The 22345-nt window shown below is 37.6% G+C and overlaps 2 protein-coding genes across 2 annotated transcripts in view; both read right to left on the bottom strand.

Annotated features, from left to right (window-relative positions):
• Positions 1–10088, bottom strand: part of A2M (alpha-2-macroglobulin) — a 44768-nt gene extending 34680 nt beyond the window's left edge. The window contains exons 1-4 of the mRNA XM_019626163.1: positions 9930–10088; positions 2790–2973; positions 1796–1955; positions 1579–1631 (exon numbers count right to left, since the gene is read on the bottom strand). Of these exons, the coding sequence (XP_019481708.1) occupies positions 1579–1631; positions 1796–1955; positions 2790–2973; positions 9930–10015 (483 nt within the window). The 5' untranslated portion in view covers positions 10016–10088. The remainder of the gene's footprint in view (positions 1–1578; positions 1632–1795; positions 1956–2789; positions 2974–9929) is intronic.
• A 10441-nt stretch (positions 10089–20529) lies between these two features.
• On the bottom strand, positions 20530–20940 carry LOC109372748 (small VCP/p97-interacting protein-like). The gene is given in 2 exon segments (XM_019626175.1): positions 20530–20717; positions 20720–20940. Coding segments are annotated over 2 exon segments (231 nt in total). The 5' UTR covers positions 20763–20940.
• Between the last annotated feature and the right edge of the window lie 1405 nt (positions 20941–22345).

Below are 22345 nucleotides of genomic sequence, written 5' to 3' on the forward strand. Positions count from 1 at the left end.
TTTTTTTTTTTTTTAGCTGAGCCATCCTGCCACCTGTTGGCAGCTTAGCTTGGGCTGGGAATCGAACCGGCGACCCTATTGCTCAGAGCTCACACTCTTGAGCGAGCTCATAACCAACTGAGCCACTCGGCTGGCCCCAGAACTTTTAATTAATCTATTATAAGCAATTAACAAATAATATTAAGAACTTACTAGGCTGAGAGCAACAAATGCATATGTGCACTGCCATTCATTAGGAATGGGATTTACTAACATTATTTAATTGCTTACAGCATCCCAGTGAAGAACACTCCTTTGCTATGAAACGCTACAGATTGAGTAATAAACACTAACAGAACTATAAGTAATCATATTTAGACCCAAATATTAAGATGCATCACAGAATTCTTAGGTAATTCCAAGAATAAGGAGGGAAGAGCTCCTGTACTATCAATGTTTATTAATTTTAAAAAATTAATATTTATTTATTGAGTGCCTACCATGTGCTGTGTATCATTTTAGGTGCTGAGAATATAGCAATGCACAAAAGGATAATATATCTGCTTTCATGGAGCTTACATTCTAATAGGAATGGATACATAAGAAACACACACATAGGTATATATATGTATACACACATCTTTGAAATATATGATATAGATATATATTTGAGATATATGTTTGACATGTGTTTGAGATATCTATATATTTGATATCCATCTTTATCTGTATCTATATCTATCTATATATCTGTATCTATCAGGTAGTGGGTAAGTATCAAGATAAAATAAAGCAGGGTTAAACTGTTAGAGTGAATGATGAAGTGTTTGATTTTTAGATAGAGGAGTGAAAGTAGAAACTAAGAGACCAGTTTTAAGGTTATTGAGAGGTGATATTGACCAAGACAAGGTTGTAGCATGCGGGTGATAACAAATAGTCTGGATATATTTTAATCTAACATGATTTTCTGATGATGTGGATGTGGGTGTGAGAGAAAGAGAACAAGTGAGGACTATGCCATAATCTTTTGCTTTAGGAGCTAGAAGAAAAAACTTGCTCCTTTTTGAGATAGGAAAATGTGGTGGAGGAATAAATTTTGAAGAGAAAAATGAAAACTTTGGTTAGATAGATCCATTGAAATTGAAAGAGTTATTTCTTATCATAAATATCAAGTGTTAGTTGCAGGAACAAATATTGATTTCACTCATCTTCCTTTATAGAAATAGAGATTTTGGTAGGTGTGTTTAGCAAAATTCTAAATCTTTGAGAAGTTACTTGAACTTAAGTTATTTGATAGTTTCGTGGGTTAAGTGTGCTATTACTTAATAAACCTTTCTAATTTGTCTAATGGAGAACTTTCCAAAGAGTAAGTTTAATTGGGTGACAACTGACTAAGTACCAGTACCAAGGTAGAGAGAATTAACTACTTTATTCCTGTGATAGTGTTTTAAATGAGGATCTTGCAGTATTGTAATACCAGAAAGTACTGTTATGGATACCAGATTCTTCCTCTCCCTGGTCCTCCTCCAACACCAAAAATAGGCTCCCAGCTTGTTTATACAGATAATAATGATTCTATATAGATATTAGGAGACTCACCAACTCATTCAGGGGGTGAAAATTTTCATCCAACGTTACAACACGAAACCTCACTGAAACAGAAATATTTTTCATGAATCCCAGAAATCTTAAATCAGGCCTATAGGCTGGTAAGACAAATGATTAAGGAACAAGGATTATAGGGCTTTTGACTGGGGAATAGGCAGGAGAAGATCCTTTCTTTTTGAAGTTGTCCTAACTGTAGGCCTCTTTGTACCTGTCTGCCCCGGTTTGTAGATGGGTTTGTCTGTCTGGACAAAGACCAGGCTCTCTTGGTTTTTAACTACCACTGTGGTCCGCCTCTTGAATTCTTGGGTTGGTCCTTTCACCTGGACAGTGAGGAACATTACCTCTTCATTGGATGGAGATCTTGGAACCTGAAATACAGGAGAGATCCTGAGAATCCATTCAGCCTCCCACGTTCCCTCTCCCACCCCTGTTCCACTCCTCCCTGGAGATCTTGCCCCTCCTACTTAACTTCACTCTCTCATTCTTATCAGGGAAAATTGGCATGGACAGGAGTTACTTCTGTCATTTTACAAGTGGGAAGACAGAATACGGTATGAGGGAAAATACATCAGTAAGAAAGGTCAGAAATGAGACTCACATCACCTTATAGATCAGCCAATACAGCCTTGATTCAATTATATACCAAACTTTCCCAAGTTGATATTATGTGCTAAAAGTACATGGTAGAAGCATGTATTAAAGCTATGAGAAAGAAAATTACAATATTGTATTGTTACAGGTTGTAAGCATTTTACATATTGGGACAACACTGAAGAGTCATTGGATATTTGCTCATTGTAATTTCTACAATTTTCACTCTTAGAAAGGCTATGGGGTGATGTATTCCTGTCAGCCCACCAGAGGGCTCATGTTGAGTATTGGCCTAGTTTGCTTTATTAATATCTTCCCATTTTAGTTTTAAGGAGAAGTCACATTTCCCCTTTGTCTAGTGTATATTGATTTTTTTTTTTTTACTGGCTAATAGGAATTTTCTTTGATCATTAAGTTGATTTTTAGTATGCCTATAAATATTTGCCTCCCATGGTTGGAAATATACACATTGCCTCTTAATTTCTACACTTATTTGCTATGCTTTGATTCCTTCCTAAAATCCCTGCTAGCTTCTGAAAGCCTTATCTTGAATTCTAGATCCCTATGACCCTGACCAATACAACTAAATATATTAAGTCAGTCATACTCACAGTGAAGGAGACACAGTGGAATAAGTCCTCCTCCACCACGAGGTCAGTGAAGAGGCTCCTATTCTCCCTGACAGACTCCAAGGAAACGGTTACTGTCACTGTCTCATTCAGATGGCTCAGAAGGATGCAGCCCTTCTCAGGGGTCTCAGTGTGGAGCAGGGAAGGGACCAGCACCATATACTGCCTGGAAATGTGGGGGAGTCCAGTTAGAGGAGAACGTGGGAGGAGAGGCCTTGTTATCAACAGCGCTGTTTTCATTCAAAATTAGTGTCACTATCATTAGTTCTGTACCAAGAGAAGACATACTGAGAAGCATGAAATTAATCTTTGCCGTGGAATGGCACATATGAGCAGCATTCCCCCGTCCATCACAGTACCATGGCTAGCGGTAAAATAGATCAAAATTTGCAGGGATACCTTACACTAAGGAACCCCAAAATGTAAGCATCTGAACTCAAATTAAAAAATATGCTAATTATATTTATTCATATTGTAAATCTGTTTTACATTGGGATTCCTGTAAAAGGCAAACAAGCTTTCAGGTGGGACACTACAAAAAACATCAATTTACAGAACTTTCATTGGCTATATTTATATATTCAAGAACCCCGTGAAAATGGTATGGCAAGTACCTGTTTTCCACTTTACAGGTGTTCAATCTGAGGCTTAAAGCAAGTGAGTCATTGGTTTAAAGTCTCAGCTGTGATAAGCAACTAATGAAATCTTAGTGTGTTGCCTAACCCTGGATGTTTGTGTTTTTTTGTTTTTTTTAATTGGGGAATTGGGGAAGGGGAACAGAGAAGTTGCTGTCCTTTTGTTCTTCTGCCTAGTTGTGGAGGACGTCGCTTCACTGGCCCATGTTGGTATTGTTATCATTGCGCTCTTCCNCGCCCCCCCACCCCTGGCCCCAACCTTTTCTGCCTTTCCTCACATCTCTTACATGAATAGTTAGTAAGGGAAGCTACAATTTAAGCAATACTGAGCAGGCTCAAAATAGATATTTTCGCAAGTCAGTGAGCCTGCAAGTCCTCGATTAGATATGCCTGCTTTAAATGTTAAAGTGGTTTCAGAATTCAGTAATCCTCTATGGAAATGATACTGGATTAAGCTAACAGGTTTTGGACCTTAGAGATATTACTGGATTTCAGGTGAAGAGCCAGTTCCTGGAAGAATGATAATTGAAAATATTTTCCTGTGTTAAGAAAGTGAAAAGGGGGAAGGAGAAGTAGACAGATCTCAAAAATAAGCTTTGACCTGCAGTGCCTGACAAAGGCCCCAGTCGCCTTTACCATCTATAGGAACCATTTTTGTTACTGACTTCTAAATATGCTGGTCCTTACCAGTCTTTAGTCATATAAACTGTTTCATCCATCCATGCAATCATCCAATTTATTTGGCTGTTCTGTAAGTATTTATTTTGCCCAATAGGGCTAGGTATCATACAAAATCATGGAGATGGAATGGGAGTTAACTCACCTGCAAATTATGTCTCAAAGTAACAACTACAAGGGACGTTGAAAGAAGGTAGTGTAAAAACCCAATCAGCCAGAGAGAAGGGTTTCATAACAGCAGGAAAGAGCAGGTAACCGCTTTCCTCAGGTTAAATTACCTGGTTGCTCTGTCTACTAATCAATCCTAAAAACACAGTTCCCAGGCAGGAAACAATTTCATTTGTTATTTATTGAAGGAGGCTCCCCCTGGCTGGGTTCCAAGTCAACAGGAGCTCACAAATCCCTCTCCTGGTACTGTGTTTCCTGATTCAGGTTGGTTCTGAAAGGAATCAGATCCTGTTTGGCTAAGTAACCAATAAGCTAAACAATCATGGAGATCAGAGGCTTACCAAAGCAAAGTTGTGATGACCTACTCTTAGCTCTTTATTCTTTTCCAAATGAGCCAACAATACCTGATATTATTATAATCCAGGGGAAAGGGCATATTGCTTCCTCACAGAGGTATAGAAAGAGGAGAAATCAGTTGCCTAGAAAATTTTCCAGAAGTTAGAACTTAACTTAAGGCAAGTTTGGGAGAATTAGTTGGATTTAGAGAGCATATCAGGCTGGGAAAGTGGCATTAGCTAGTATAATAAGAGGAAATGTGCATGTTAAGTTTTGAGACAATGACTAATCTGGCTGGAACAAAAATGTTTGTAAGAAAAACAATAGATATGACATTAAGTTTCTCGCTATAAAACCAGAAAGGGGAAACTCTGAATTCAGGACAAAGCATGGGTAGACTAGTAGATGAATTATCTATCCTAAAAGTACTTTTTGGTTATAATGATTTAATGGATGATTCTACACTCTGCAAATGATAAATACAGGGGTCAGTAACTTTCTGGAGGCTTTATTCTATCTTTGTTAATTCATTCCCTCCTTCAATTCCAGAGAACAGGAGAACTGAGACTACCCCTACTCCCGCTATCTATTGTCTGCTGTGGCATAAAGTAACCAGACTAAGTTTGTGAACAGAGGCAAAGTTGAATATGGGCCTAGGAGAGGGTTCTTATTCATGAACACTTCCTCTCGTTTTTCAGATCCAGGCAAGTTTTACAAATAACAGAGGGGACAGTCCTATATCAAAATATCAACCTAGGGCCAGCCGAGTGGTGCGTTGGTTAAGAGTTGACTTGGGACGCCAGCTCTGAGCAGCAGGGCCCTGGTTCGAATCCCACATGAGGGCCTGTGACACTGCCCTCTACAGCTAAGATGGTGAACAACGGCTGGACCTGGAGCTGGGCTGCCCTGAGTCCCCGGCGATGGTGTAGGCTGCAGCCCCTGCTGCACTGGGCTGTCATAAGCTACCATGTGTGACCGGCAGCCAGTGTGAGAGGCAGGCAGCCTGTGTGAGCTGCCAAGAGCTGCTGTGAGCTGCTGTCCAGAGGCTGGTGACCAATCTGCCTCATCCGGGAAGAGCGCAATGATAATACCAACATGGGCCATTGAAGCGACGTCCTCCACAACTAGACAGAAGAACAAAAGGACAGCAACTTCTCTGTTCCCCTTCCCCTGATTCTTCAGCACTGTTCCCCTCCCCCAATTCCCCAATAAAATCTATCTATATATATATATTCTTTTGAGACATGTCTATTCAGATCCTTTGCACATTTTAAAATCAGGTTATTGGGTTTTTTATTTTTTGCTTTTGAGCTATATGAGTTGCTGATATATTTTGTATATTAACCCCTTGTCAGACATATAATGCGCAAATATTTTCTCTTATTCCATAGGTTGCCTTTTCATTTTGTTAATGGTTTCCTTTGCTGTGCAGTTACTTTTTAGTTTGATATAATCCCATTTGTCTATTTTTTTTGTCTTTGATGCCTGTGCTTTTGGTGTCATATCTGGGAAATCATTGCCCAGTCAAATGTCTAGAAGTTTTTCCCCTGTTTTCTTCTAAGAGTTGTAGTGTTTCAGGTTTCAAAGTTAAATATTTTAAGTCATTTTGAGCTGATTTTTGTGTATAGTGTGAGATAAGGGTCCAATTTCATTCTTTTGCATATGTGAAAAGTTGGCATAAGTGGAGCCATTTTAAAATGGAGTCTGGCAGATATTCCAGAGGACCTGCGTTATATATCTTACTCCCGGAACCTTTGGAACGTTTGAGCTGAGCAAAATAACCTTTGGACTGGGCCGGAGCAGTGTTGTTTTCCAAACAGCTGTTTGTAAAGCTAACGGGAAAGCAGACCACCTGACTATGAGGATTGATAATTAAAAACATTCTCTAGAATCAGTAAATAACTGTGTATAGCTGAAGAGCAACTTAGCTTATTAGCATCAATAGAAATTCATTCCTTCTACTCGTGTAATTACTCCCCTTCATTTTCTAATAAAACCCCCTTGCCTCACCCCATAATCAGAACACTATTTGGATTCCTGCCTGAAACAGTGCTTCCTGAATAGCTATTCTTTGATCTCAGATAAATACTTGTTGCCCACCACTTTTGATTTTCAAGGTTAACACATGTGTATGTCCAGTTTTCCCAACACCATTTATTAAAGAGATTATCTTTTCTCCATTGTGTATTCTTAGCATTCCTGTTGAAGAACAGTTGACCGTATATGGAGGGGTTATTTTCTGGGCTCTCTATTCCATTTTATTGGTCTCTCTGTCCTATTTTTATGCCAGTGCTATACTATTTTGATTACTATAGTTTTGTAATATGTTTTTTATTTGTTTGTTTGTATTTTAGCTGAGCCATCCTGCCACCTATTGGCAGTTCAACGGCAGCTCAGCTCTGGCTGGAAATTGAACCAGCGACCCTGTTGCTCAGAGCTCGCACTCTTGAGCGAGCTCTTAACCAATTGAGCCACTCGGCTGCTCCTATAATATGTTTTTAAATCAGGCAGTATGATACCTCAAGCTTTGCTTTTCTTGTTCAAAATTATTTTGACTATTTGGGGTCTTTTGTAGTCCTCAATGAATTTTAGGCATAATTTTTCTATTTCTTCAAAAAATGCTATTGGGGTTTTGATGGGGATTACATTGAATCTATAGATCACTTTAGGAAGTATGGACATTTTAACAATATTAATAATTGCAATCCTTGAACACAGGGTGTCCTTTTATTTATTTGTGTTTTTTAAATTTTATTTTATCAATGTTTTGTAGCTCAGTATGTAGATCTTTCACCTCCTTGGTTAAGTTTATTCTTAAATATTTTATTCTTTTTTATGCCATTGTAAATGGAATTGTTTTCTTAATTTTCTTTCAGATAGGTTGTTTTTAGTGTATAGAAGCACACTGACTTTTGTGTTTGGTTTTTTTTTTTTTTAGTTTCAGGTGTACAAAACAGTGCAATAGTTATATTTTTTACCCCTCACAAAGTGGCAACCCCTCTCCCCCAATCCACTGACCCACTGCCCTCCACTCCAATATCACACATATCTATTATAATTCCATTGACTCCACTCCCACACTATACTCCACATCCCGTGACTATATATATATATATACAAAGAGAGAGAGAGAAAAATATTATACAACATCAGCTTCAGGTGTACAGTGCAGTGATCAGGCCTCTTCCCCATCCATGATGCGGTCTCCCTAGCAAGACATGTGACCACCTATTGCGCTCTCCCAGGTGAGGCAGTCGCTTGCCGCCATTGGATGGCTGGCCACTCACAGCAGCTCATGCCGGCTGCCAGCTGCTCACACTGGCTGCCAGCCACTCATGGTAGCTCATGGCAGCCTACTGCAGCAGAGGCTGCAGCGTATGCCGTTGCCAGCAACTCACAGCAGTCCAGCTCCAGGTCGAGCTGTTGTTCATCATCTTAGCTGTAGAGGGCGCAGCGTATCTGGCCCTCATGTGGGATCTGAACCGGGGCCCTGCTGCTCAGAGCTGGCATCCCAAGCCAACTCTTAACCAACGCACCACTTGGCAGGCCCATGGATGTTTGCATTTTAAATATTTGCCTTTCAACTCATGGCTAGACAGTAGTTCCACTCAAAAATGATCTTCTAGTGATTGAATTTTGGGTCTTGGTAACTCATGAGGAAAACAGAAACTTTCCCAATACCCTCATATATAATTTTATTGACACTGTAGTTTTCAAATATTTTTGCTAACGGAGCTCTCAAAATAATTTTTAGACAGTATGTATTCCTTACATATTTTAAGGAGACATCTATTTTTTATCACAAGTATACATAATAGCAAAAGATATTTTTTATGATGATATTTTAAGTTAAAACTTCTATTATTCTTGTATAAGTTTCCCATGGAATCTTAAATATCATAGTGATATGATACCTAATATAAATTATTTTAAAAAATACATCAAAATGTTCTTTTTGTAATGATCAGAAATTTAACATCTTTCCTTTTTTTTCTCCTTGAACTTGAATTTCCATGCCACTTACCACACAGAAGTTTATCCTAAGGTTTTTATGCTTCCAAATACTTTATGGATCACTCTTGCTTCTTTAATAATAAGTATATACATATATGTACTTATATATGTATAATATTATATGTGGGTATGTAAATTTAATTTTAACTTCTTTTAAATTTAATGTGACTTTAAAGTTATAAATGTTGAATATTTTCTTCTGGATTGAGTTATTTTCAAAAGTCCTACTCATATACAACTGGTCAAAACAAAATAAATATATTACAAATTATAATTCATACATATTAGATATAAAATCAAAATACTTTTGAAGAACATCTTTAATAAGAATAATGAGCTGTTTTTTATGTATCCATGTATGGCTATTCCCTATTGTAAGAATTAAACAAGGTCTAACATTAATTCTGTTGCTATTTTTGGTTTGTGTAGATACAAGTGCCATGAAAAGTTGTTCACATAAAAGTAAATAAATGACAGATAAAACTATTATATCTTTACTATCAGTTCTTGTAACTCCTCTGCGTCACATGCCAAAAATCTCCCAGTGGCCTATTACCAAGAATTACTTCTAATCATCTATGAGCTGGTATTTCCTTTAGATCTTCCATCAATTTTGTTGAAATAAAGAATTTGTCACCACATGATCTGCAAAAGGATTTTCTCCCCCATCCTTCGAATCCTTTGGTTTCTTAGCATCAACATCAGTATATCAAATTGTTCCTTTTTTGGCACCCTGAAGATTTTTATACTCCAAAACAATGCTCTATGGTGATATGTGATTGAGGGAGAGGTTTGTCTTTCTCTTATTAAGTGAGAGATGGGCAATTAAGAAAAGGGATGTAAAAAAAAAATAGCATGGTCTCAAGCAGATTAACATGAATGTGAGGAACTGAAAAGTGATTCCTTTAAGCAAATCAATTTTCAAGTCTTTAGAAAGCCCTTTTATCTCCCCAGAGAATTTAGAAATTCAGAGATCCAGAGAATTGGGGGGGGGGGGAGGAAGGTTAAGAATAAGTGAAAAATGAATAAACCAGACTTATGAAATCTTATCAGTGGAAGAGACTCGAGAGAGAAGAAATTGATAGGAAAGAGAAAAGAATAATATAGGGGAGAACTTGAAATAAAGGAAAGGACTCTTTTTTTTAACTCTTAAAACTGCATTTTAATGAATCAAGCAAGAGTTTACAACAGCTATCTAAAGTGGTTGCTGCACAGAGTATTCCAATTCAAAGCAGAAAAAAAAAAATGAATAAGGAAAGGACTCTAAATTTATGCTCTATGTGAAACTCACGGTTTTCCAGAGACCGAGGCATCTGTAGGCAAAAAGACCAGAAGGAGGAGAATAAGACTTGGATGAATGAGTTTGCTCTTCCCCATGTTGCAGGGAGAAGGGGCCAGAGGAGACCAGACTGTATTGTACCCTACTCCCTGCAGTTGGTCTTGTCCAAAGCATTCCTCAGAGCAACTGGACTTTATATTGCTCGCTGAGCAAACAGGAAGTTCCACCCCCACAAGGTGTCTAAACAAACAAGAGGTCTCTGAATTCTCTGGAAGGGTCATTGCTCTCAGGGGCCTAATTACAGTCAAGGTTAATTTCTGGCCGGCTAAATAGAATTCCTGGAAGGATAAAATCCGTATTTCCGTAAGTGCTCACTTTCTCTGGGTTTTACTATAAAGCAGCTAATCAGCTTTTCANCGCCCCCCCACCCCTGGCCCCAACCTTTTCTGCCTTTCCTCACATCTCTTACATGAATAGTTAGTAAGGGAAGCTACAATTTAAGCAATACTGAGCAGGCTCAAAATAGATATTTTCGCAAGTCAGTGAGCCTGCAAGTCCTCGATTAGATATGCCTGCTTTAAATGTTAAAGTGGTTTCAGAATTCAGTAATCCTCTATGGAAATGATACTGGATTAAGCTAACAGGTTTTGGACCTTAGAGATATTACTGGATTTCAGGTGAAGAGCCAGTTCCTGGAAGAATGATAATTGAAAATATTTTCCTGTGTTAAGAAAGTGAAAAGGGGGAAGGAGAAGTAGACAGATCTCAAAAATAAGCTTTGACCTGCAGTGCCTGACAAAGGCCCCAGTCGCCTTTACCATCTATAGGAACCATTTTTGTTACTGACTTCTAAATATGCTGGTCCTTACCAGTCTTTAGTCATATAAACTGTTTCATCCATCCATGCAATCATCCAATTTATTTGGCTGTTCTGTAAGTATTTATTTTGCCCAATAGGGCTAGGTATCATACAAAATCATGGAGATGGAATGGGAGTTAACTCACCTGCAAATTATGTCTCAAAGTAACAACTACAAGGGACGTTGAAAGAAGGTAGTGTAAAAACCCAATCAGCCAGAGAGAAGGGTTTCATAACAGCAGGAAAGAGCAGGTAACTGCTTTCCTCAGGTTAAATTACCTGGTTGCTCTGTCTACTAATCAATCCTAAAAACACAGTTCCCAGGCAGGAAACAATTTCATTTGTTATTTATTGAAGGAGGCTCCCCCTGGCTGGGTTCCAAGTCAACAGGAGCTCACAAATCCCTCTCCTGGTACTGTGTTTCCTGATTCAGGTTGGTTCTGAAAGGAATCAGATCCTGTTTGGCTAAGTAACCAATAAGCTAAACAATCATGGAGATCAGAGGCTTACCAAAGCAAAGTTGTGATGACCTACTCTTAGCTCTTTATTCTTTTCCAAATGAGCCAACAATACCTGATATTATTATAATCCAGGGGAAAGGGCATATTGCTTCCTCACAGAGGTATAGAAAGAGGAGAAATCAGTTGCCTAGAAAATTTTCCAGAAGTTAGAACTTAACTTAAGGCAAGTTTGGGAGAATTAGTTGGATTTAGAGAGCATATCAGGCTGGGAAAGTGGCATTAGCTAGTATAATAAGAGGAAATGTGCATGTTAAGTTTTGAGACAATGACTAATCTGGCTGGAACAAAAATGTTTGTAAGAAAAACAATAGATATGACATTAAGTTTCTCGCTATAAAACCAGAAAGGGGAAACTCTGAATTCAGGACAAAGCATGGGTAGACTAGTAGATGAATTATCTATCCTAAAAGTACTTTTTGGTTATAATGATTTAATGGATGATTCTACACTCTGCAAATGATAAATACAGGGGTCAGTAACTTTCTGGAGGCTTTATTCTATCTTTGTTAATTCATTCCCTCCTTCAATTCCAGAGAACAGGAGAACTGAGACTACCCCTACTCCCGCTATCTATTGTCTGCTGTGGCATAAAGTAACCAGACTAAGTTTGTGAACAGAGGCAAAGTTGAATATGGGCCTAGGAGAGGGTTCTTATTCATGAACACTTCCTCTCGTTTTTCAGATCCAGGCAAGTTTTACAAATAACAGAGGGGACAGTCCTATATCAAAATATCAACCTAGGGCCAGCCGAGTGGTGCGTTGGTTAAGAGTTGACTTGGGACGCCAGCTCTGAGCAGCAGGGCCCTGGTTCGAATCCCACATGAGGGCCTGTGACACTGCCCTCTACAGCTAAGATGGTGAACAACGGCTGGACCTGGAGCTGGGCTGCCCTGAGTCCCCGGCGATGGTGTAGGCTGCAGCCCCTGCTGCACTGGGCTGTCATAAGCTACCATGTGTGACCGGCAGCCAGTGTGAGAGGCAGGCAGCCTGTGTGAGCTGCCAAGAGCTGCTGTGAGCTGCTGTCCAGAGGCTGGTGACCAATCTGCCTCATCCGGGAAGAGCGCAATGATAATACCAACATGGGCCATTGAAGCGACGTCCTCCACAACTAGACAGAAGAACAAAAGGACAGCAACTTCTCTGTTCCCCTTCCCCTGATTCTTCAGCACTGTTCCCCTCCCCCAATTCCCCAATAAAATCTATCTATATATATATATTCTTTTGAGACATGTCTATTCAGATCCTTTGCACATTTTAAAATCAGGTTATTGGGTTTTTTATTTTTTGCTTTTGAGCTATATGAGTTGCTGATATATTTTGTATATTAACCCCTTGTCAGACATATAATGCGCAAATATTTTCTCTTATTCCATAGGTTGCCTTTTCATTTTGTTAATGGTTTCCTTTGCTGTGCAGTTACTTTTTAGTTTGATATAATCCCATTTGTCTATTTTTTTTGTCTTTGATGCCTGTGCTTTTGGTGTCATATCTGGGAAATCATTGCCCAGTCAAATGTCTAGAAGTTTTTCCCCTGTTTTCTTCTAAGAGTTGTAGTGTTTCAGGTTTCAAAGTTAAATATTTTAAGTCATTTTGAGCTGATTTTTGTGTATAGTGTGAGATAAGGGTCCAATTTCATTCTTTTGCATATGTGAAAAGTTGGCATAAGTGGAGCCATTTTAAAATGGAGTCTGGCAGATATTCCAGAGGACCTGCGTTATATATCTTACTCCCGGAACCTTTGGAACGTTTGAGCTGAGCAAAATAACCTTTGGACTGGGCCGGAGCAGTGTTGTTTTCCAAACAGCTGTTTGTAAAGCTAACGGGAAAGCAGACCACCTGACTATGAGGATTGATAATTAAAAACATTCTCTAGAATCAGTAAATAACTGTGTATAGCTGAAGAGCAACTTAGCTTATTAGCATCAATAGAAATTCATTCCTTCTACTCGTGTAATTACTCCCCTTCATTTTCTAATAAAACCCCCTTGCCTCACCCCATAATCAGAACACTATTTGGATTCCTGCCTGAAACAGTGCTTCCTGAATAGCTATTCTTTGATCTCAGATAAATACTTGTTGCCCACCACTTTTGATTTTCAAGGTTAACACATGTGTATGTCCAGTTTTCCCAACACCATTTATTAAAGAGATTATCTTTTCTCCATTGTGTATTCTTAGCATTCCTGTTGAAGAACAGTTGACCGTATATGGAGGGGTTATTTTCTGGGCTCTCTATTCCATTTTATTGGTCTCTCTGTCCTATTTTTATGCCAGTGCTATACTATTTTGATTACTATAGTTTTGTAATATGTTTTTTATTTGTTTGTTTGTATTTTAGCTGAGCCATCCTGCCACCTATTGGCAGTTCAACGGCAGCTCAGCTCTGGCTGGAAATTGAACCAGCGACCCTGTTGCTCAGAGCTCGCACTCTTGAGCGAGCTCTTAACCAATTGAGCCACTCGGCTGCTCCTATAATATGTTTTTAAATCAGGCAGTATGATACCTCAAGCTTTGCTTTTCTTGTTCAAAATTATTTTGACTATTTGGGGTCTTTTGTAGTCCTCAATGAATTTTAGGCATAATTTTTCTATTTCTTCAAAAAATGCTATTGGGGTTTTGATGGGGATTACATTGAATCTATAGATCACTTTAGGAAGTATGGACATTTTAACAATATTAATAATTGCAATCCTTGAACACAGGGTGTCCTTTTATTTATTTGTGTTTTTTAAATTTTATTTTATCAATGTTTTGTAGCTCAGTATGTAGATCTTTCACCTCCTTGGTTAAGTTTATTCTTAAATATTTTATTCTTTTTTATGCCATTGTAAATGGAATTGTTTTCTTAATTTTCTTTCAGATAGGTTGTTTTTAGTGTATAGAAGCACACTGACTTTTGTGTTTGGTTTTTTTTTTTTTTAGTTTCAGGTGTACAAAACAGTGCAATAGTTATATTTTTTACCCCTCACAAAGTGGCAACCCCTCTCCCCCAATCCACTGACCCACTGCCCTCCACTCCAATATCACACATATCTATTATAATTCCATTGACTCCACTCCCACACTATACTCCACATCCCGTGACTATATATATATATATATATAGAGAGAGAGAGAGAAGCACACTGATTTTTGTATGTTGATTTTATATTTTGTAACTACTGAATTTATTTATTAGTTCCAATAATTTTTTTGTGTGTGTGAGTGTGTAGAGTTTTTAGGGTTTTCTATATATAAGATCATAACATCTGTAAACAGAGGTAGTTATATTTCTTCCTTTCTAATATAGTTCTTTTTATTTCTTTTTCTTGTTTAATTGTTCTGGCTAGGACTTTGACCACTATGTTGAATAGGAGAGGAGAGCGTAGGTATCCTTGCATTTTTGTGGGGTTTAGAAGGGAGTTTCCAGATTTTCATCACTGAATATGATGTTAGCTGTGGGATTTTTATAAGTTTTTTAATTTTTTATTTTTTTATGTTGGTGTAATTTTCTTATATACCTAATTTATTAAGAGTTTTCAACAAAAAAGGGTTTTGAATTTTGTTAAAAGCTTTTTCTTCATCTATTGAGATTATCATGTGATCTTTTATCTTTTATTCTGTTAATGTGCTGTATCACATTGATTGATTTGTGTATGTTGAATGACCCTTGCATACCAGGGAGAAATCCAACTTGATCATGGTGTTCAATTCACTTTGCTAGTAAATTTTTTTTCTTTCTTTTTTTAGAACTTTTGCATCTATATTCATCAGGGATATTGGCCTGTAGTTTTCTTTTCCTGTGATGACTTCTTCTGACTTGGATATCTGAATGTGGCTGTGCAGCTGAACTCATAAAATGAGTTTAGAAGTGTTCCCCCTGCTTCTGTTTTTTAGAAGAGTTTAAAAAGAATTAGTATCAATTCTTTAAGTGTTTGGTAGAATTTACCCATGAAGCCATCTTGCCCGGGGCTTTTCTTTGTTTGGAGTTTTTGGATATCTCCTCCAATCTCCTTATTCATCTGTTCAGCCTATTTCTTCATGATTCAGTCTTGGTAGGTTGTATGTCTAGAAATTTCACTATTTCTTTTTATTTTTTTATTTTTATTTTTTTAGCTGAGCCATCCTGCCACCTGTTGGCAGCTCAGTGACAGCTCAGCTTGGGCCGGACTCGAACCGCTGTTGCTGAGAGCTCAAACCTTTGAGCGAGCTCTTAACCAACTGAGCCACTCAGCCGGCCCAGAAATTTCACTATTTCTTATAGGTTGTCCAATTTATTGGCTTATAATTGTTCATAATAGTTCCTTATGATCTTTTTTATTTCTGTGAGAATAGTTGTAATATCTCCTCTTTCATTTCTTATTTTATTTTGTGAGTAATCTCTTTTTTCTTAGTGTAACTAAGGGTTTGCCGATTTTGTTTATTTTTTCAGAAAACAATTCTTAGTTTTATCAATTTTTAAAATTAGCTTTCTTTTCCTATTTTATTTATTTCTGCTCTAATCTTTATGCTGTTCTTCCTTCTGCTAATTTTGGGTTTAGTCTGCTCTTTTTCTAGTTCCTTGAGGTATAAAGTTAGACTGTTTATTGGATATCTTTCTTCTTTTATATGATAGGCATTTATTGCCATAAATTTCCCTCTTAGTATTGCTTTTGCTGCATCCTTAAGTTTTGGTATGTTGTGCTTCATTTTTGTTTGCTTTGAGATAATTTCTAATTTCCTTTGGATTTTTTCTTTGACCCAATAGTTGTTTAAAAGTGTGTTGTTTAATTTCCATGTATTTGTGTATTTTTCTGTTTTATTTCTATTATCAATTTTTAGTTTCATTCCATTGTGATTGGAAAAAATACTTGGAGTAATTTCAAACTTTTTCAATTTGTTAAGAGTTGTTTTATGACCTAACATGTAATCTATCCTCTATCCTTGAGAATGTGCCATATGTACCTGAGAAAGACGAGTAGTGTGGAATATTCTGTATATGTCTGTTAGACTCAGTTAGTCTATGGTGTCTATAGCTGATGTCACTCACATATTTTAATTTTTGCTAGAGTGTTAAAAATGTTAATTTTTATTAAATGAAATAAGTTGAAGATTTATTATAATTGGAATAAATATTTTATGATATAATTTTATAGATGGACGTTAAATGATCTGATTAAATCTCATGCACTCTTTCTTACCTGAAGCATATCTCAATACATTGACTACATTTGTAGTTTCTAGTTCTCTTGTTTGTGAAGCAATTGGAGTTATGAATATTCCTAGATTCTTTACACTTTTTTTTTTAGTTATTTCCTCTAACTCTAATTCAATGGCATTTTTAAATGATTCATTTCATCTGCTTTCAGTAACACATTTTTGAAGGTTGTTAAATCTATTCACTTTACTCTAGATTTAGGTTTCTATTCCAAATATTTCCAATCTATACAAATTATTGTAATAATAATATGCATGAAAATGCAGATGTGAAATTTTCTTTTCCTTTTAAATCATCTTAACCTTTCTTAAAAGTACAGTTCAGTAGTATTAAGTATATTTACATTTTCATAAAACAGATTTCCAAAACTTTTTTATCTTGAAATCTGAAACTCTATACCCATTAAATGACAACTCCCCGCTTCCCGCAGCTCCTGATAACTACCATTCTACTTTCTGTTCCTATAGCTTTGATTACTTTAGATACTTCATATAAGTGGGATAATACAGTATTTGTCTTTTTGTGACTGGTTGATTTCACTTAGCATAATGTCCTCAGGGTTAATCCAGATTGCAACATGTGACAGACTTTTGTTCCTTTTTTAAGGCTGAAAAATATTCAATTGTATGTGTATACCACATTTTGTCTATCCATTTATCCATCAATGGACATTTAGGTTGCTTCTACTTTTTGACTATTGAGAATAGTGCTGCTATGAATATGGGTGTGCTAATATCCATTTGAGAATGTGCTTTCAATTTCGGGGGGCATATACCCAGAAGTAAGATTGCTGGATCAATGAGCATCCTTGTCTTTGAAGAGTAGTCTGTAAGGTAAATAACCGGAAATAGAAATATTGAATCAAAGGGTTAGTAATAGGATGACTGCTTCACAAGGGAAAGGATTTTGTTCATTGCTGTATCCCCAGAGCCTAGAATAGTACCTGGTGTATACTAGATGCTTAATAAATTTTTTTTTTAGATTTTTTTTTTAATTGTGGAATTGGGGAAGGGGAACAGACAAGTTGTTGCCGTTCAATCTTAGTTGTGGAGGGTGCAGCTAGCTCAGCTCCAAGTCCAGTCGCCATCTGGCCGCCCGTCAGCAGCTTGCGGCCGCTCAGTTCAAGGTGCTGTGCTCAATCTTAGTTGCAGGTAGGCATAGCCCACCACCCCATGCAGGAGTCGAACCGGCAACCTTGTTGTTAAGAGCATGTGCTCTCACCAGCTGAGCCATCCTGCCACCTGTTGGCAGCTCAGTGGCAGCTCAGCTCAGGCGCAGCTCACTGGCCCATGTGGGAATCGAACAGGCGACCCTGTTGCTCAGAGCTCATGCTCTTAACCAACTGAGCCACTCAGCTGGCCCCTTAATAAATATTTTTTTTAATAATGAAGGAAAAAAATATATACAAATTTTCTAAATTTCTAAGATATAATTAAGAAGATATTAGCCAAGCAGACTATGGCAGACATTGGTCATTGGCTTAACTACCTACACAACACCCTTCTCTCTATCCATCTTTAAGATATGGATGGTTATTTGATCTAGTCTGGCCAGTGACATGTAAATGGATAACTTCTGGGTGGGCTTATGGAAAACTTTTGTTTTCTGAATAAAAAGAGAAAGTGTCAGTGGGCACACCACTGAATGTCCTTCCTCATTCTCCCTGCTCAGAAAATGGTTTTAATGCTTCAAGTTTCAATGGTCACCTTGAGAGGACGAAACAACAAGCATGAGGATCAATGTCTGCATACTAAGCCAGTCCAAAAGATAGGAAGGGCCTTAGTCTCTGCCAGTATTATTGGGCAATTGCATCAACCTTGGAAGGTCAACTTGTGCACTTCCTCAGTATTTGTTTAAGTAAATGTTAGTTGCTTTTCTGTTACTTATTGCCAGGAATTCTTAGCAGATGACAGACATTTGCAAAATATATTCTAAATAGATAGTTCAGTGTGACCAAAGACATGGGGTTGTGAAACCTGGGGTGTTAGGTGATCTGCAAGTACAGAAAGAGTTCAACTTGGCTGGGGCTTAGGGATAAGACTAGAGAGAGAGTTAAGAGTCTTGTGTGCATAAGAAAGAATTTGGATTTTATTCTTCGTGCAGTTATACAGACAACGAGGTAAGTTAGGCATGGGAGAAACATAATCACTCCGGTAGAGCTGTGATAAACACATTGGAGAAGGGTGACGTAGGAGTCAAGGAGACCATTCAGGAGGCCATTTAATGATCAGGTGAGAAAAAATGAGGGCCTAAAGTAAGGCTGCAACAGTGGGTTAGGGAGAAAAACATGGATTTGAAGCATACTGCACATGACGTAATTACTAGTTTAGTATCAATGGACATATTGGAGAAAGAAATGGTATTACTGGATTTTATCACATCTAAGATACCATTGATATAAAGGACATCACTATCTAATATAGTACTTAAAGAAAAAACTCATCTAATTAAATTATGATACATCACTGATTGTAAAATGCATCCTGATTAAAAAGATGTGAAGAGATGTATGTGTTAGAATCGCTGAAATCTGGTAATAGCTAATCTTTATAGGTACTGTATGCTAGGCATTGTGCTAACTTTGAAATAACTTAGGTTATTTCACTTAATGTTCTCAAAAATTTATGAAATAGAGATGGATGTCTCCATTTTAGAGATGATAAATAGAGGATGACTCTAGGTTTCTCACTAGGGCAAATTCATGTAAGATCTAGCTAATAACAGATGTAGAAAAAGTAGGAAGTAGAGTCTTAGATATGTTGAATTTGAGACTCGCTTGATACATCCAGTGAAGCTATTCAGTAGGGAGCTGGGTATAAATTTCAGAAGTTCAGGAAAAAAAGAGATTGATTAATTGAGCCATTCATTTATTCAGCCAATATTTAAGGGCTGACTATGAACCAGGCTCTGTGTTGGGTACTGGAGACATTGTGGCAAGCAACACAGCCAAGTGGAGAAGAGGGGTATTATTTAGTCAGTCCACGTATATTTTAATGCATACTTTGTACCAGTCACTGTTTTGTGGTTAACAAAAATTATGTGTCTGCCATTGGGGAGTTTATATTCATTTGCATCAAAATGAAAGAACATGGCTGGTGAAAAACATGTGTGTATGGAGACAGATTTAAATTCATGACTATAAACTTGGGTACAAACACAGCACTACCTTGCAGTGCTACTATAGTGCTCAAGTAACTTCATCCACCCATTCTTCCGGGCCATTGTTTGGCACCTATTATTATGTATTCAATATTCTAAATGCCTTCCTTCTTCTTCTTTTTTTTTCCAGATTCTTAACTCATTTAATTACTACAAAGATCTTCACAGAGCTGAATCTGATATTGTAATAATAGCACATCACTGCCCCCTGATGGTACCACTAACACATAATTTTAAATTCAGCAAGCAAAAAAAAAAAATTATTGTAATGTAAAACATAGTATGTTATGTTTATAAGCTATATAAATAGAAAATAAATTAGGAGAAATTCAGTACTTTGTACAAATACTCATTACTTAGTACATTGTAAAAATGTACAGTGATCCTTCATATGAGCCCTTCAAGTGATTTTTCAAAAATTTCCCTGATGGTCAGTTTAAAGGCACTAAGTCCATAAGTTTAAGCAAAAGTCTTCATACATAATGAAATAAAAGGAGATAAAAGGCTAAGCAGCACAACTATAAATAGCTAGATCATTTTATAAAGGAGGGAAAATGATATGGCAAATTTCAATATTTGAGATGAATGCAGAAACCTTACATGCAATGTATATATATTCACTATTTAGGTCCATGTTTTAACTATTCAAAGTGGCAAATTATCCACTCCCTGCAGATGAGCAACTGTAGGAAAATAAGTATTTAATGAAAGTTCTGGCCATTTTTTTAAGTCTGAAAATCAAAAGCATTTCTGATATTTCAATACTGAAAAGCACTGCATTTAAGGGAATTAAAATTACAGTCTGAATCTTCGTTTATTAAAAAAGAAGAAATTCAATTGAGCATGTCCACTTGATTGCAGGTACTAGTTATTGGCAATAGACTCTCATACCATCCTTCATGAAACTGTCCATCTAAGTCCACCTTCTGGTGGGGGCCCAGACGTAGCAATTTGTTTTTCCATTTTTTTCTTTTTCTTTCTCTTTTCTTCCACAGAACGAACATCCAAAATGCCATGAGATGCAGCCTCCTTCTCTCTTCTCTCTGCAGCCTCTGCAAGTTTTGCTCTTTTCTCTGCCGGGTCCGCGAGGGAGGCGCGGACTCCCCGGGACAGGGAAAGCACTGCCCCATCGGGAGAGCGGCGGAGCGTCCCTGCCGCCCAGACCGGTAAGTGCGAACTGCCCGCTTCCTTTTTCTTTTGTCTCAACAAATGACCCTGTTTCTTATTTCACCGTGAGAATAGAAGCAATCAGAAGTAGAACTTCTGATTATCTTTCCCCCAATATAAAAACTACCAGGGGCCGGCTGAGTGGCGCGTTGGTTAAGAGCTGGCTTGGGACACCAGCTCTGAGCAGCAGGGCCCTGGTCTGGACCCCACATGGGGGCCAGTGACACTGACCTCTACAGCTAAGATGATGAACAATAGCTTGACCTGGAGCTGGGCTGCTGAGTCGCCGGCGACTGTGTAGGCTGCAGCCCTTGCTGCAGTGGGTTGCCATGGGCTACTGTGTGTGGCTGGCAGCCAGTGTGAGCTGCCATGAGCGGCCGTCCAGAAGCCGGCGACCGATCTGCCTCACCCAGGAAGAGAGCAATGGTAATACCAACATGGGCCAGTGAAGCAACGTCCTGCACAACTAGACTGAAGAACAAAATGACAGCAGCTTGGCTGTTCCCCTTCCCCCAATTCCCCAAAGCTGTTCTCCTCCCCCAATTCCCCAATAAAAAAAGTCTAAAAAAAATAAAAATAAAAACAAAAACTACCAGCTCCTCTGCATTTGTACCTGTGTGCTCTGCCTTTTCTTGTGTTATACTAGATGAACTGTCTGTACATCTTAACCCAAAGTGTGATTTTATTTTTGTACTGGACATTATCCCTTTTTAAATGCTCAAAAACTTCATTACTAAAATTATTTACTTCTTTCTACTGCACCATAACATTTCTCCTCTCAACCTCATTATTCTCATCAGCATATAAATATATATTTCACCAGTGAAAAACCAAAATCCTTGACTATACATTTCCCTCTATCTACATATATATATGTATTTATTTATTTTATATATATATATATATATATATTTAAAAAAAATATATATATATATATATTTTTTCCCTCCCTTTGTCACAATATTTGTCCCAACTTACTGCTTTCACTTCTTTGGGAAAATTCACTCATAAACTCCCTCTCAACAGGCTTTGTCTTCACTCTACCTAAACAGTTTTTGGCAATGTCACAAGTGATCTTCATGTTGCCAATTTCAGTGGTCAATTCTCAGTTCTCTTTTTATTCTATTATTCAGAGGCAACTGACAGTTTCTCACTCTGTTCTTGCAATCCTTCTTGAAGGAATTTCTTCACTTGGATTCCAATACCCCATACTCCTTTGATTTTCTGTCAACTATTTTCAGAATCTTTGTTGACTATCTTCTTGGCACTTAAACATTTGTGTGTCTCAAAATTCAGTCCTCTGACTTCATCTCTTCCCAAGTCATACTCTATCCAAAGAGGTCTGTCTTTGTCCTAGGGCTCTAAACACTGTGCTGTTAATGATGGGCAATTTCTCACTGTGAAGTATTTAGCTTTGATAGCTCCTTTCAAATTCAGAACTGTATTCATAACCACTTACTCTGACTTTCCACTTAAATCTTATAGGCACCTCAAATCCATCTTTCCTAAAATTAAACTTCTGATTCCTACTCCCTTCCCAGTAGTT

This window comes from Hipposideros armiger, unplaced genomic scaffold, assembly GCF_001890085.2.
Source record: "Hipposideros armiger isolate ML-2016 unplaced genomic scaffold, ASM189008v1 scaffold_662, whole genome shotgun sequence".
Lineage (NCBI taxonomy): Eukaryota > Metazoa > Chordata > Mammalia > Chiroptera > Hipposideridae > Hipposideros > Hipposideros armiger.